The sequence below is a fragment of the Acipenser ruthenus genome, chromosome 2, assembly GCF_902713425.1.
Source record: "Acipenser ruthenus chromosome 2, fAciRut3.2 maternal haplotype, whole genome shotgun sequence".
In the NCBI taxonomy this organism is placed as follows: Eukaryota; Metazoa; Chordata; class Actinopteri; order Acipenseriformes; family Acipenseridae; genus Acipenser; species Acipenser ruthenus.
The window spans coordinates 23,590,856-23,608,595 of record NC_081190.1 but is presented as its reverse complement, the minus strand read 5'-3'; the positions used below and the strand labels follow the sequence as shown (position 1 = coordinate 23,608,595).

Below are 17,740 nucleotides of genomic sequence, written 5' to 3'. Positions count from 1 at the left end.
GTTTTTAGTTTGTTGCATCACAGATACAAAATCATTGGCAACTATTACTGCTGTCTTATGGAATTCTGTTTTTTTCTTGATATTCTTTGCAGTTTTGTAAAAAAATTGGTAAATAGCAAACTAGGTTAGCAACACTAAAATCGAAAGAAAAAAAATCATTAAATTTTTTTGCCAGGGAAAGTTTGTATGAAATGCTAATGAACAGTAAACTTTAATTTTTTTTTTTAAACATCCCAACAAGTACACTCTTGACCACGAAGTGTTATAAATTACACATTTTTTTTTTTCTAATCCGCTAATACCTTAGCGACTGGTGTTTTTTTATAACTTTACTAGATTGTGTTTTTTTTTTTAAATGTTTGGTTCATGTATTAAGAAAGCAGTATCATTTATTTGCGAATTTACAAAAAACTTAAACAATACCTTAAGTTTAAAAGATTAGTCTGCTTTTCCAGAGGCTCTCATTTCTGGGTTTCTTTGTAACCAATAGAAGATCAGCTTCTTCCACAGCTAGCCAATCAGAAGTGATAGGGGTGGGACTTTTTAAAATGTTTATGCTTTGGTGTTTAGATTTCCGCAATTCAGTTTCAGAAACTTGCATTGCTTTCTAGAAATATACCCGGAGTGTCTTTCTAGCAACAGAACGAACCTAGGAAAAATAAATAAAAACTACTTGTCTGACAGGCAAAGTATAACGGCAGAACTTGTTGTCCCTCACACAAATCTTGTTGTCCCGGGCGTCTGGTGATTATGAATTGCACACCCATGACAACCACATGAACCTTAACTTTAATGAAGATACATTGAACTTTAAAACCAAAGCAAGCTTGGAATAATTAAGTTAGACAAGTGCAGACAATATCTTCTTCATCCTGTTATGTACAAACAAGAATATTTCAATAGCTGTGCAGCTGAAAATAAGACCTGCTTTGTTTTAAGCCAGCAACAGCTTAATTACCTGACCTACAAAAAAATGCCTTTCCAAGAATAATTCTGTTACTATAGCAGCCAGTACTGACTGTAATTTGCAGATAGATACCTTTTAGGTGCTCTGTTTCATTCCCATTTTGGTAAGTTTGATAGTATTGTATGCTTTTTAACAACATTTTAATTGAATTTTATATTAATGTTCAAACTTACTGTATGCTCTAGGTTAATGTTCACATAATTTGTGGCCTGTCTAATAATCCAAAAAACCTCAACGATGCAACAAATAATTTAAACAAACCAGATATTATTAAAAATAAGCAAATGGCTTCTCCAACTGGTCCATGAGATTTAATTTTGCAGTACACTGTATCAAAGCCATCAACCCCCCCCCCCCCCCCCAAAATAAATAAATAAATATAAATGGTTACAAGTGATACTGTAATAAGGTTACATTTTTATGTAAGGCAAAGGGTTTACTCATTAACTACTCCATGAGGGTTGCTGCTGTTGTGTAGAGTACAGGCCTTCAATACAATTAGCAGCTACCTTTGGGGATCAGACAAGGACACTGAATGCAACACAGAGCTTCACACCCACTGGCCAGCATGTCTGTCAGGGAGAACATAGTCTCCCATGTTCTGCTTTGACCTTGCAGTGACCTACCTCGCTGATGACTCTGCTGTTTGTGTCCTAGTCCCATTATGCTGCTTTTCTATAAGGTACGGTACTATGCATAGTCTTTGGCTTCACGTTTGGAGCTACAATAATTGCAATTTTAAATGGTTAAATATACTGTATTCAAATAACTCCACTAGCTGCATTGTTGTGCTGCTGAAACAGATCTGTATCAATACAATGTGTACAGCATTGCTGCAGTACCCTGGTGAGCTCTGTATAAGGACCTGTCATGTTCTTCATTCAAATGATAAACTGCACTGCACCACCCCTTACAGTTTTCCATTTGATATTTTACACATGGTTCTACAGCTACAGTACATGCTATTTTAGTAGGCTAAGATTTATAGAGTCAGCATCATGCAAGTAATTTGGCAATCAGTCTGTGGATGCATCCAGAATCAAACACCCTAAGAATTTCGAGGAATTTAAACTGGGTTGCTGCTGTGTAGATATGTAGTAAAACACTGATTTTATGGGAAGACCGCACAGCAGATCAAGGCAGTGCCAGGTTACTACTGTATTCCCCAGGTACCCAGATGCAGCAAGGAAAGCCATGCAGAATGCTCAGTAGATGAGAAGAAAACAACATAATCTCTGCAATGTAGGTAATAAATACAGTTTGACATAATTTACCAATAATTCAATCACAAGCCGATGTGTCAGTTCTACTGTAGGTGTTGGCTGTTGTGACACATTTCAAGTTTTCATTAAGTGTACGTTGCAACTGGTGGAAATTAGCAATCCACACCTACTTTACACCTCAATTTATAATGTGCTGTAAGACTTCTCTTTCCAATAGGGATTGAAGTTGCACAAACAATATTGCATTGTATCTGCAACTTTGTTATAGTGCATTTTGCAATGAGCAGATAATGTGCTGTTACAGTAACATCTGTTGTGCAGTATCAATATCTGATGTATGAGAAAAATGCTTTCAAATGAGTCTGCTATACTGTACTTGTATTTCATACTGATGGGATGTGTTATTAGTCTAAGAGACTCTAAGTGCAGTGTTATTCCATGTGAAATTGTCAGCTGAATGGAGCCCAATTCAAGCAGTGATCTAGGCTGCTGAAATAGACTTGAGCACTGCTGCAGTCTGTATAAGACTATGGATGCTAAATTTAGCACTGCTTGATGCCACCCCTGGGAAAATGCATCAAATGTACAGGCAATTATTTACAGTACCACAGGTTACAACTTCTTTATATTGATGCACATGGACCAATTACAAAGGAATGAAGAATATGTAGAAGTGCAATCCCTTCACACCACAGAAACCCATTTAACAATACCAGGGTCTATTTTAATAATGCAAATAACAGTGGGTCTAGTTACAGCTGAGTTTTAACCTATTTCAGCTGATGATTTCCCCCAAGGTTATAGGTTTAAAAAGTAAACCCAGCCAACTGCTACAAAAATATATAAATAGATCTCTCTCTCCTATCTCTCCCCCTCTCTCTTGCGTTCTCTATACAGTATATCTATAATGCACCATGGCCCAAAATCAAATTTATTTTAGAAGTTAGCTTGACCTCTTCACATATTAGATTTAAATAATATGATGTTTGATTTTAGATTAGAATTATGCTTCTATTGAGTTGCTTTATGGATTTATTTTCTTTTCACAACGATGTTGTGTCCTTCCGCAGTCTGAAATAAGCTATTGGCTTATCAGTGTCTTACTACTGGTTGTATGACCGAAGGCACTTTTCATTTCATTAGTTCTTTGTTTCCCAGGGGCGGGGTTTGTGGGAATGGTGTCTTTTTGAAGCTCAGTTGAGCTGCAGTTTAGGAGGCAACATGTCATATTTGAAATTAGATTTTCTCACCCAGGTCCAAATGACATCTAAAGACATGCATTTCTGAGTCTAGTTGCTCTGCCTCACTGTGATTGTTACGTGTGTGATGTCTGCTTTCGGAGCTGTACTATTTGACGGTTCCTGTTCCTTGCTCATTGGTTTGGTGTAATTCTCAAATTGACTCCCCTGTTTTTTCATTTTGAAGGTTTTTATTTGTATTGCATATGTCTCCATCAGGCTTAAAATGTTTGAAGTGAATGATACATCGGTGTAAATGTTTCACTTTTCTTGCAGCGTTTTAAAAATAAACATTCTTAAACTGAAATAATGTGTAGATCCATCTCGGGAGCACAACATACTTCTGTTATGACGAACCCACCGACGCACATAACAGATGTTGTTTTTTTCTACAGCAGGTGTTATTTTTTGTTAAGCACAAACAACATGGTTTATCTATGAAAACATTATCATGTATTGTATGTACAGTATATATCTGCACCATGTCTGTCTCTTATAAATGTCATTCTTTTCAGGGTGCCCTCTTACAGCTGGCCCACCTGTTAAAGCCAAAAAATAGACTAGTTAAGCTCCTGTAGAACATGGAACTGGCACGGAAATGTCACACGTTGGTATACCCAGTTTTACTTAAATTTCAGTTATATTTTCCTTAAATCAAGCTCTCATCAGGCAGGATTTAAATTGTCCTCAGGTATACCCGAATATTAGTCAGATAGTTTTATAAAATGCGAGTATCCTAATCTTACCTACTGTATAGCCACAAGGACTTATTACATAAAATCAAGTCATCACGGCTGGAATGCACCAACAGGACGTAAGTCCAAGTCTTAAAAGTCGTCATATACCCAAAGTCAGGTGTTAATACACGTGACTTACTTTTTTTCAGTACGTCTGGTGCACCAACACAAAATTATCTCAGACGTAACTATGCCTTACGTTAATGCTTTTAAGTCTGGCATATGTAACGTGCATTCATGTGAATACAATGTGTATATTTAAATATATCTGCTAGTTGTGTTTTAAATAAGTAATACATTATTAGAGTATGTGTATTTTAATTTATTAGATTACTGTCTCATAAATTTCCTTGAAAAATATTACCGGATATTTCAACCTAGTTGCTAAGCACTAGGGCTGCAACAAAGGGTACATTTTTTTTTTTTTTTTTGGTCGTCTAGGCATTTAACAAAAAAAATCCCAGACAGCAGAGGGGTTTCGAGACATTTCTTTCAATACAGCTTATGCTGTACAGCACTTTGCTGTCGAGATGCTGAATGGAGAAATTTGCCTCTGGTTGACAAAAGCTGGAGGGGGGAGGGATGGACGGTGCTCAGTTTTTTTAAAATTAAAATTAGTGTTAGTGTGTATTTTTTGTATGTTTCAAACATATTCTACCATAGCACTTCTCTTACACTGTCTTGTACACTAGGTATTCAGTACATATTTTACTGAAGCACTACAACCACTATAGGTACCCCCCAGTGCTTTGGATAATATACCCTGCTCCATACACAGCAGCGGCGCCATATAGAGTTGCTACATTGCTATGATTTGGTTGGATTTTAATACAACTTTTGTTTAAGTAATATGAATTATACAAATAAAAAGAACTAATTTTGCATGTGAGTGACATTTAATGTGTGATTTATAGTATTTACACATTGTCAAACGATTTCTGTTAACAGAAAAAAAAACACAGTGCGTGAATGGCGTCTGACGAACCTTCGTAGGTTTAAAACAATCTTCAAATTCCTGGCTAGCGACTGAACCTTCAAACTTTCGAACCTTCTAATACAGCCCTACTAAGCACTCAGAAACAACTCCCTACAACCGTGAGACTTCAAAATTTGTAAATTATCAAAACAATGGATGTACCGAGTGCAAAAAAGAGGAAAACAAGTGTTACCGATGCTGAAATTAGAAATTTGATAGAAATGTATCCTAAATAAAAATCTATTCTTGCTGCCAAGCAAAACAAAAAAAAAAGCAAGACATTTGGAAAGAAATAGCTGACTCAGTTAATCAATGCTGTGATGAGTACAGAAGTGTTGAGGAAGTGAGGAAAAAGTGGAAGGATCTTTTAGCGAGGGCAAAAAACTACAGCAGTCTTCGCAAATACCCTGCAACTGGCGGTGGGCCTTCACCCAAAATATCAATGTATAGCGATCATTGAACAAACGGTTCACACTCCTGCGAATGAGAGTCTCTTTATCCTTGCAACTTAGAACTACAAGGTACTTCCTGAGAAGGATACCATCTCATTTCCTTGACTCAAAGTCCCAGTAAATTGTGCTTTCTTTAAGGATGCAGGCGTTGCGTGTTGAGCCCGGCCATCTCCCTACACAGTTAAACATGGTCACGTATGCATCACAGACAAGTTGGGCATTTAGTAACTGATAACCCTTCTGATTTTACATAAAAATATTCATCCTGGACTGGGGCTTGAGTTCTGAAGTGGGTGCCATCGGTACAGCCTATTATACCAGGGATTCCTGATTTCGCCATACAGCTCTGCTTTTATAGTGACAATTTATCTTGCGTGTGGATACGACACATACCTGTGCAGTTGTCGCTGTAGTGCCAGCGAGACTTGGCGAATTGCACGACAGGCATTCCGTGTACATTAACCACATCTCCAACTGTACTTTGAAATGCCCTGTTGGCATAAAATCTCACGGCAATAAGCGTTTGCATGGCTGGGGGAAGTGTGCTGTTCCTGTCAGACTCGTGTTGTAAATCGGCTAATTCATCAATTAATTCCGTAAACTCATGTCCGTGAAAACGAAACCTTTCAAACAATTCGTTGTCGTCATATTTGTCCAAAGGATTACTTCGATCCCTCACCACACATTCACACCTCAGTGCTCACTAATACTGGAATCTATGAATTAAACATAGCATACTTTTTACTTTTATTTCAATTTTATATACGTTGCGCCAATTATTTAAATAAGTTACACCTGAGACTAAATCCTTACGCCTACTCTTTATGAGTAGGAGTTAAACCCAGGTGTAACTCAGACACATGTACGTCCTGGTGGTGCACTAAGTTTGCATTTTAAGTCTGGTTTATTTCTGTTTTTAAGTCTGACGTAGCTAAAAGTCAGGCGTACGTCCTGCTAGTGCACTCCAGCCGAGAGGATTTGCTTTCTGCACTTTTCTGCATGAAGAGCTGTGAGGCCTGCATCGTTCTAAATTGATTCAGCCAACTTGGCGGCAGTTTATAATCAATTATTTTATCAAATTCTAATCGCCTGTGGATAAGTATTTTTACTGGACAGCAATTTTGTTTTCTCAATTTACTTGCTGTAGGGACGGCAGTGAACATTACTACAGTATATCAGTTTTACTCCCATTTCTTTGGAACTGTACTTTACAGCAGGCCTTCCCAACCTACTGTAGTTATATTCAAGAAGTATCAATGTATCTGTGCTTTTACTGCTGTAATGATTCTTTCTGAATATAGACCAACAAACCTGTTCACTGTATTCTACTGTTAAAGGTGTGTGTGTGTGTATTTTTTGTTTATAATTTTTCCTCAGCGCTTGGCCCTATCTGGTGGACAAATATTGTAAACTGCCCCATTGATACGGTACAGAACAAGAACTTTAAATGTTTATCTGAATATTTTCTGTCATACTGCTGATTTTGGTTCCAGGTTTTTCCTTCATGTCTGTCAAAGTACACTGATTTGGTGTGATCAGGATCAACGTCCCTTTTCTGCTTCAGAGACCCCTGCAGCCTAGTGCTGTATTTCAAGTGGGCCTCACTGTTAATGTTTTGGAAAATAATTCTTGGACGTGGCTTTACCCTGCACACTGAAGCGTGTAACCCAGCTGGGGCCAGGATCCCAGGAGAAATATAGAAGTGTGTGTGTTTTTTTTTCTGATTCACACATGTACTCTCAACTGCACCGGCAGTTGTTATTTATGACAATATGATTCCTCAACCACCGTACTCCCTCAATCACACATCGTAATATATCTGTTTGTATCCTGAATCACAGAAAAATTTGAAATTATGATGAGAGGTATTTGTTGTGAACTTTCAAAGTTACTGATGGGTAACCAAAGCAGCCTCTGTGCTGGTGACTCTTGTCAAATAATTAGATGGTGCCATCACATTGTCACATTAAAATATTGCTAAGGAAACCAGGCTAATAAATGTGTGGGGCAATTGAAATGTTATCAAATTGCTATCGGGAGCAACTCTTGTCAGTACAGGCCCTCAAATGTCATACAGTACAGGAACTGGTTTACATTGCATAAAAGCCAATATGGAGATTAATACAGAGCAAAGCTGTGAAATAGCCTTGATGTACTTTTCCACTTCAGTACTTCCTTCTGTTTTTTGTTTATTATTAATTGGGGGGGCTGTTGAATGCTCCTTAGACATTCCTCCTGTTCATACAGTAGTTGTTTTTTACAACTGGATTCCATCAGGTGAATATAATGAACAGAAAGGTACTGGGACAGCTGGCATGGGACACCTGGTGCTGTGGGGTCATCTTACACCAGGTTTGATAGAATGGGGGCAATGAACTGTTTTATAACCTGGGGGGTTAGAACCTTGAAACAAGGACCTGGTCTGGAAGGGTCAGCAGTGGAATGGGCTGGAAGAGTCGAGGATTCTTATCCCTGCTGTACTGTCGGTAACCTATTCAGTAATATAATATTGTCAGTTTAAATCGCCCACTCATATTAAGAGTGCTGACTGCACTCTGAACTGTTCAACCAACTCAAGGTGTTAATGCAGACATCACTTAAGTAAAAGCTGAGCAAATATGGCATCTGCAGTAAGAGCTACTCTATTGAATCTCCAGTGTTCAAGAACTGTCCTTGTACAATATTTGTGTTTTAGTGCTGTGCATAAAAGACAACATTTTATTATTGAGGACTTTTCAAAGTAAGTATCGTGGAGCTGTGTTTGTCATGAGAGGTTCCATTTATACAAATAAGTGCATCTTGAACCCTTGGGGCAATGAACTCCTCTAATGGCACAGATTGAATTACCTACTGTACGGTAAGAGTATTCTCCATTATGAAGTGTAATAATAATACAACAATGGTATGGATACGTGTTGGTGTCAACTTTAAAGTAATAATCATTTTAATTCAAATGACTGATAGAGCTGAGCCAGGAAGGTCCATTGCAGTGGCACCCCATGCTGTATCTGTTACGAGTCACGGACAAACGGGCCTTCAGTGCCCAGTACAGTATGCTGTTTATCTAAAATGCCTTTCATGAAAACACAATACCATATCAAATCTGAAACACAAAGAAGTTCTGCATCCTCTTTCCCTACTGCTGGCCACAGAGGGAATGTCATTCACTCCCACGGCAGCTTGTTGTTTTAACTGCCCCATTGTTAAGAGAGTTGTGCATTATTTAAGCTGCAGCCCACGTGTCGGCACTGTGCTCATAGCTTTAACAATACCTCTTCAGTAGCATACTCGCCCCGCCCCGGCTGACCCTTTGCAAGCACAGCCCAGTGTCAACAGATAAGAGAGCTGCTGACAATAATGGGAGTTTTATAAATCCCGTCCCTGCTAAATGACTCTGTGTCCCTGGTGTTGATAGACCCCGGAGATGGCATCTTACTGAATTATTCAGGTGCCCTTTTTAGGGTATGGAGGTTGATGTTGGCAGAGGTTTAAGGCAGCATGTGAAATCTCAGCCCATGTCACATGCCTGGGTGTCCATCCTAATCAATGGCACATTTGTTTTAAAGCCTATTGCTATACCTGACTTCAGCTTTACCATAATGTCTAATATGTCTTTTGACCTTGAACAGGTCATGGAGTCTTAATTATGGACGTCTAAAAAAAAATGAATGCAGTTTTTGTTCTTCCCAGTTTATTGACAATGTACTGTACGTAGAGCAGGTTTTTAATTTTTAGTTTATTTCAGTATTTTACTTTTTTTAAATTTTTTTTAATTATCTTGTAACAGACATCCTGAGTAAAGGCATTCTAGGGACTGGCAGGCTTGTAGCATAACAGCTCATGCAACATCGTTTGTACTGAATTATAATTTAATCATTTGGAAGGCTGGTTTACTGTGGGCCTATTCCATAAGTACACACAAAACACAACTGTTTATATTTTTATAACAAAGCAGATGAGCATCAATTGAAGTGTTTTGTTGAGCCCTTTTCTATTGTAGAAGATTCTTTGATTAATTGATGTGTTGGCTGTTCATAAGGAATCAAAAACATTGACCCATGTGGAGTCAAGGTTACTAACAGGAAATATTTGTTGTCCTTGTAGAGAAGTGATATGAACTGAAGCCATCTCTGCTGAAATATTAGCAGAATTAAAAAGTGCAGTAGCCACAAACTGTTGGGTGCTGGGAGCTGTTTGACCTCATCAACCAAGATGCAGATACAAGTAAAATATGAACTGGTTGTAACGTGTATCATCAGAAAAAAAAAAAAAAAAAAACAGATTCCAGATTGTAATGTCTGGCTACAAATTATGTAAAAACAAACATCAAATATTCAACAATTCAGGTGGTGTTTAGGAGGTACTCTTTCGGTTTAGATCCAGGTAATAAAGGGTCATATCCTTCAGATGGTGTCTGAGCTTATGTGCAGTACAGTATACCAAACAGTAAAGCGCAGGCAGGCAATTCAATGTTGCTGGTTAAACATGTACAGTAACTGCATCGTCCTAGAACAGTCTGAATGAGATTTAAATCTAATCCACACACCCCCCCCCCCCCCCCCAATATTATGTTTTGTAATAAGGCAGTGCAACTCCTTTTAAAGTAGAGCAGAACACAACATAAGATACCTCTAGTTCCCTTACTAACAGATGGGATATGGGATACCTGTACAGTAGTATGAAGAGGCATCACCCCAGATGTGTTAGAAATGTGAAACTGCTTGTTTAGAGACACTGTGAATCAATACATCTTCTTTCAAGCTGCTCCACTGATGAGATCTCATAGGGCTGTCAATGTAAGCCTTGCTTGCATAAAGCATGTCTCTGCATTTGAACTGTTCTGAGGAGAGTGATACACCACTGTCCTTTTTTTATAAACAATGGGCTAAAGTGGCTTAAGTCATATTTCAGTTGACTGGAACTCTGTACCACGAAGCTCTGATGCTGCAACATTGGTAACCCAAATTGAGCTTTTAAAAGTCTTGGAGCTGTTGCCTTTGAGTCAATATTGTGATTAGGTACAGTTGTTTTGTTACAGTATATAGAGCATAATTAATAATTTTTGTGTTTAATAAATCGACTTCAAGGCGCCAACACATTTTTATAAAAATTGCTGCATAGCGGTTATTTTATATGTACTGTATGTGTATGTAAAACTAATAAAGAACTAGTAAAATGCTGGCTCTTTAGCATTTTAAGCCACACTATTTAGTACTATTTACTATTTAAGCCACAGTATTTAGTACAGTACTGCATCTATATAGTACCTTACAATGTTTAGCAGGGAGGGAAGCGTCTATAGTCTAGAGTCTGTGCTTTGTTTCCAAGCCTTCCTGTGTTTGACCTTGACTGATTCATTCAGTGATGGATAGCTGTGAATATTTATACACTATGTGTGACAATTATTTAATAGGAAAAAATCTAATTTCAAATTGGTGGGGTTATTTATTCAATGCTATACTGCTGTTGAGCATTTAGCATTTTAATTTTGATTGATTCATTGTATCTTATAATTGAGATTCAAAAGACCAGGGAGAGACTATGAAAAGACACAAGGCTGCAACATAATAGATGTTTACTGTGGGTTGACTGACAATGTGTGCATTGTAATATAAACCCTTTTTTGTATTCAAACAAAAACCGTGAGATATACTGTAGTACTTCAGTTCAGGTATGAAACATACACACACAGCAGTATGTTTAATTGGTTTTAAAAAAACAAACAATTGCTTCTTTTCTCCAATCTGTTGAAGGGCTTACACTGTAGTTGGGCTATTTTTATGAGCGTGTGTGTACTTCACCATTACTATACCTGGAAATTGCTGGGCAGAACAGAAGATCATCAAACATGGTGTATACGTATAATAATAGGGACTTGATGAAGCTCTGACCATGAATCATATTTTCAAGTGTATTACAGTATTTTCTAATTGCACAGGGGAGACATGTGCATTAAACCTGGTTAAACTTTACTACAGGAGATAATTCTGGCAAAAGAATATATATTGTAGCTTCTAGACACTCCAGGAGTTTTGTGGGCATGTTCCTTTACCTTAAGAAAGCAGGTAGGGGTTTAAAAATCTGTGCCTCCAGAGCACATCACAGATCTACAGTAACAAATCCTTTGAACAGAATGCCCACTTCTGACTGTATTGCATTGATTCAGTCATGCAGTTCAGTTTATCCAGACCTGGTGTCAAGTGTCCCAACAATGTACAGCAAGACTCTGGGGTCTGTTGGGATAGGAAATGGTGGTGCAGTTTTATTTCCATGAAGAACTTAGGGTTTGTAGACTGATGCAACAAGGCAGGTGTCCTAGCTAAGTGTCCTTTCGATTTCTTTTATAGGAGCCCTTTGAGGACGGCTATGCAAATGGAGAAGAAACCACTCCTGCACAAGAGGCAGCAGCCAAGGAAGCGAATGAGGGCAAAGGTGTTGTGAAGTTTGGCTGGATTAAAGGTGTACTGGTAAGTAAACATTGTGGAGTTTACCGTACACCAGCTTTTCACAGATATTTAAAGACTCTTGTTTTGAAAACATTTAACTTTTGTTTGAGGTAAGTACAGTCACTTCCTCTTTCAATATTTAATCAAATATTTGATCTTTTAAGAACTGACACTTTGTGGGCAACATGTTTTTTTACATTTACCCAGTGGCAACACATTTGTTTGAGCAGAAGTAAAATAGAGGCATTGTATTACTGTTTTGGAGTGATAATTGATTTACCCTAGAAATAGTCTGAGTAATGCAGGTGAATATAGAGCACAGCCAGTGAGGGTATATTTGGAACCCACAGCTGTGTCACATGGAATGTACAGCTATGGCCAAAAGTTTTGTGTAAGTCTATAGAATTAACACATTTAGCTTCATAAAGTCAAATGAAACCTGCAGAATAATGTTACATGAACATATTGAATTACATACTGCTTTGTAGTTTTCCGTATACGTAATGATAAACTGACGACAATTGGCATTTCAAAATCTAACATGAAATACTACTATTATGGCATCTGGTAGACTTTTGATTACATGATTTTTAATAAAACAACTAGATGTTCATATAGTTTAAAAAAAAAAAAATCTCCATCCTAAAATTCTAGGTGATGCAAAACCTTTGGTCATAGCTGTAGCTCTACAGTATACTGACAGAAACGATGAGGTTTTGCACAAGTGTAAAATTTGATCTTGATAAGTGGTTAACAGTATGTCGTGTATAACTTCCTTTTTTCCAGTTGCCCCAAAAGTGTTCTTTTAATCTCCATTTCAATTTAGAGCATTTATAAAAATGAACATGCCAGGGAAGTCTCTTGAGACCTGTATTAACTAGTTTAAGGGCAGAACAGTAGCCAAGACTACTCATTACAGTACATAACCCAGTATTTTGTTTTATTATCGTTTAAATGGAATATGGCACATGCTTTGTTGAAAAATAATTGACATGCTACTAAAAAAGCAGACACAAATTAACTCGAGAATAATGCCTGTTTACTGGTCTATAAGCAGCCATTGTCTACCTCCAAGGCACAAGTTACTGGAATGTTCTCTAAAAATCAATATAGGTCTCCAATCCTTGCATATACCTTGTACTGTACTTTTAGAGAGACCTTATTGATACTTTCTGTAACTGATACATACTGGCCTCCATTCACTTATGAATATGCTATACTGTTTTGTTGAACCAAGTTCATGCCATGACTGTTTAAGTGATTCTCAGGCTTTCACTTTCACTAGCCTGCTCATTCATTTCGTAGACTACTATACTACAGCAGATTTGCCATATTTGAGACATGAGGACATTCTATTCTACATATACATAAAGTGTGTAATCCAGATTAGAACAGCAAAAGAGGTATTTTAAAGCCAGTTCCATCTACCTAGTGACCACAGAAAGTAGAAATAACAATAATACAATACTGTATTTATTTGATTTATTTTATGATCATTGCCAACATCATAATAGGCTGAGGGCAGTAAAAATAACTGTACTTTGAAGTTGGTGTACTTGCAGTCCCCATTTCAAATGGTTCCTGCTTTTTACAAATCCGGTCAATCAATCCTGTTACAGTACTTCAAGGTACTGCTCTAGCATTGCTTTCTAACCAACATAACCCATTATTATCATGTGAGAGTGTGATTTTAAACTTCATTAAGTTGAATACAAATTAACTTGTGATCTGTCAGGCTGGACTCAGTGGGTTGATTGGGTTTTGAAGAATGAGGCCATTTTATTTTCAGCCTGTGAAACTTTGCCAAGCCATCTGTGTAGTATTAACTTGCAACAAAATCAGTAATCTTAATTTTGTATTTTTTTTTTTTTTATATAAAGTAGAGGTACAGTACGGTGGCCAATGTAGAAATAACCATCTAGAGTTCACTCCACAGGTGCCAGCTTACAGTATTTTTTTTTATTATATCTATATATTTTTTTACTGGCTGTCCCGCCTGGAGCTTTTAAACCCTCTATCCTTGAGCAATTATGAAGCTTTGAAATGTTTTAGTTCAGGCCAACTAATAACCATTATGATTTAAATAATATTGTGACAGAGAAGATAGAAATGAAAATACATTATTCCATTGCGAGCGTTGCCATGCCGTTTTTCTCTTTCTAACAGATGATTCTAGTGACATTTCAAGACTTAATGGAAATCGGCTGTTATCTGTGCGATCATCTTTCCAAATGTAATTAAATTGTACACGCTGAGGTAAAAATATAGGCCATTTACAGTAGTTTAAACAAAACTTAAAATTAGAAGAATTAACATATAGGGGGTCATGTATCAAGTGTTTGCGGTGGCATTAATGCCATAGCGCCGAGTTTACGCTGGCCTTAAAATTGCCCTGTATGTATCATGACACTTTTGGCAAGTAAGGCCATGTTAGCACTGCCAAAATGTGCTCTGCCGCTCATTAGCCATGCATTTTAAGGCGTGTCAAGCCTTAATTATATGCATGGGCAAATTGTAGGTGAGGCTTATGTGTAAATTGATATTAATTATATTAATTATATTTATGAAGCAGCAGAACAGTTGCACCAGCCTTAAAAGGGTCCACAAAGAAGTCAGATTTTAAATTGGTCTTATTTGGGCGCAAAGAAAGTCACAAAACAGCTGATAGGAAAGAGAATTATGGCAACAGTCATGACTATTTTTTATGATGGAGAGTGCAGGCTCCTAACCTTCCTGAACAACCCAGGAACAGAGGGAGAGTACTGAGAAGGGAGAGAATATTTAGGGTCCGCATTACCCTTTATCTCCCTGAGGATGAAATTATAGCCTGATACCGGCTAAGCAGCTGTGTTATTTTCCATTTGTTGGCAGAAATCAGGGCTGACTTAAAACCTGGCACCGCGCGCATGCAGGCAGTGCCAGTGTTCTGAGCCTGCCTCTCCAAATGGGCCTCTTGTAGCACAGATTTTCAGACTAGTCTGATAAATAGTGCCTCCCCTCCATATGAGCTACCTAAATCATACAATATGAGGAAGCTCATGTAGAGAAGCAGAAATGACTACTCCAAATGGGCAGCACATTTACACATTTAAATGCGTCGGCTTACGTCGTACCTCATGAGAAATGCCTCCATATACAGTGTGTATGTGTGTGTGTGTGTGAGAGAGAGAGAGAGAGAGGGGAGAGAGAGATATGTCGTCAAAAGTTTGCATACCCCAATGTGTGGAAATATACATACGTTGGGGATTTAAACTATTGACGGCAACTTTGTTGTCAACACTTTCTCGTAAAGCATTTGTTTATTTATTTCTAAATAAAACCCGATTTCTACCCGAAATATTTATTTATTTATTTATTTATTTATTTATTTATTTATTGTTTCTTGATTTTATATATAAAAAATCCACCCGATTTCACTCGATTTTTCATTAAATAATTTTACCCGCTTTTTAAAAAAAGCATTCACCCGAATTTGGAAAAAAATGTCACCCAAAGATCAGACGCCCTACTTACTGCCTAATCATTGCTGTATTAAATACGGCCAACATGAATATTTTAAATGCATGCTTTTAAAAGTCAGCCCCTCTGATAGTTACATGGATGAAGGCTTTAACTGACTTGATCATGTTTTAATGTTTTACCCCACCCCAAATCAGCCAATCATAATTGACGATTTTTAGGTGTTCCAGTGTACAGTATCTGACTTCTGGGTTTACTGTAGCAGTGGATTTTAATAGCAGGTTTTTGGCATGTTGTTGTTATTATTATTATTATTTATTTCTTAGCAGACGCCCTTATCCAGGGCGACTTACAATCGTAAGCAAAAACATTTCAAGCGTTACAATACAAGTAATACAATAAGAGCATGTGTTGCTGTACAGTTGCTGTTTCCAAAGCGCCTCTGTAAAATAAATTGGTGTAGGCTTATCCTGGATAAATTATTTTTAAATAAATTAGCTAATGGCAAATGCTTATCATCCTCTTTTTAATTATGCTAATTCAAAAGTTAGTTACTGTGCTCTCATGTGTGGGTGTATGAGTGTTCCTGGGTTGACAACTTGATACCCGGCTATGGTAAAGGTTGCCATCCCATTGCTCTAAAAATAACACCTCGTATTGTTGGAACATCTGCTTTGGGGAAACTGTTGTGAACAGAAATAAGCGACATGCTGTTTTGTACCGAAAATGCCGCGGCCAGAATAAATGCAATGCATTGACATGAGCTAAAGCTAGAAAGATTTATAGCACACTACTCACTTTTTCTTTGTTTATTTTAAACTAAACCTTGATATTCTTCCTTCCTTTTCCCCAGGTACGATGTATGTTGAACATCTGGGGCGTAATGCTCTTTATTCGCATGACGTGGATTGTCGGGCAAGCTGGCATTGGTAGGTAAAAGTTCTCTCATTGTAGAATTTAAGTAAATTATGCATGTTGTTACATGCTTAACTGTTGGTATATATACTGTCGACCTGGAAGCAGCTTTTTACCAAGGAAATGTTAAAGCATAGACGCAATCCTCCTTGCTTGGTTTGAACTCATTTCCAAACATGTCATTAAAAAACATAATAATAATGTATTGTACATAGATGTAATGCCCCAGTAAAGTGCATACCGTATGAGGCTATATGCAGTAATATTTATTTTGAAATAATCCATCTTGCCACTGGGATGACCCCCAAGTATTGTAAAATGGACCACTGCCTTTGAGTTTGAGTAAAAGTAAATACAAATGCAGTTTTCAAACTGGACAATAGTAGCAGAAGAGTAAATTCTTAACCCTTAGTGGTCCATTTATTCAGTGCCTCGAAGGCGCATCAGGTCCAATTTATTTTCACACGTGCTGTTTATTTTTTATTATTTGTTTATTTAGCAGACGCCTTTATCCAAGGCGACTTACAGAGACTCGGGTGTGTGAACTATGCATCAGCTGCAGAGTCACTTACAATTACGTCTCACCCGAAAGACGGAGCACAAGGAGGTTAAGTGACTTGCTCAGGGTCACACAATGAGTCAGTGGCTGAGGTGGGATTTGAACCGGGAACCTCCGGTTGCAAGCCCTTTTCTTTAACCACTGGACCACACAGCCTCCTATTTTACCAAATTGTGTTTAACCCTTTGCGGTCCAATGTCGGACCCTGTCCGACATCATCAAAAAGACGTAAAAAAAAACAGGTCTCTAGTTGTTTTTTCTCCGGAAAAAGCCGAGAAAACCAATTGCCGAGTGAGACCGATAGGAGCCGGGGGAAAAAAAAGGGGTGTATCTCATGAAAACAAACACCACATAGATAACACGGACATAAACAAACAAGATAGCTGCTTCTGCATCCAGCGCTCAAAGAATATCATTTTATCACCAAACTCCTCAATAATGCAATCTAAGTCGTTATTTTATTACTGTAACATCTCAAAAAGCTCTGCAAATGTCAGTGATATTGAGCTCTGGATGCGGAAGCAGCTATCTTGTTTGTTTATGTCCGTGTTATCTATGTGGTGCAGGGTCTATGTGTATTGCTCAGATCCGCCCCTTTTTTTTTCGGCTTCTCTCGGCTCCTATCAGTCTCACTAGCAATTGAAAGGTTTTCTTTGCTTTTTCTGGAGAAAAAAACGACTAGAGACCTGTGCTTGATGTCTTTTTGATGATGTCGGACAGGGTCCGACATCGGACCGGAAAGGGAAAATTGTAATGTTGGACCTGGTC

General features: G+C 37.8%; 1 protein-coding gene across 2 annotated transcripts in view; it reads left to right on the top strand.

Moving 5' to 3' along the window:
• Positions 1-17,740, top strand: part of LOC131698735 (solute carrier family 12 member 2-like) — a 75,450-nt gene that overhangs the window by 12,545 nt on the left and 45,165 nt on the right. For both annotated transcript variants that reach the window (XM_058992367.1, XM_058992361.1), the window contains exons 2-3: positions 11,941-12,060; positions 16,352-16,427. In XM_058992367.1, coding sequence (XP_058848350.1) covers positions 11,941-12,060; positions 16,352-16,427 — 196 coding nt within the window. The remainder of the gene's footprint in view (positions 1-11,940; positions 12,061-16,351; positions 16,428-17,740) is intronic.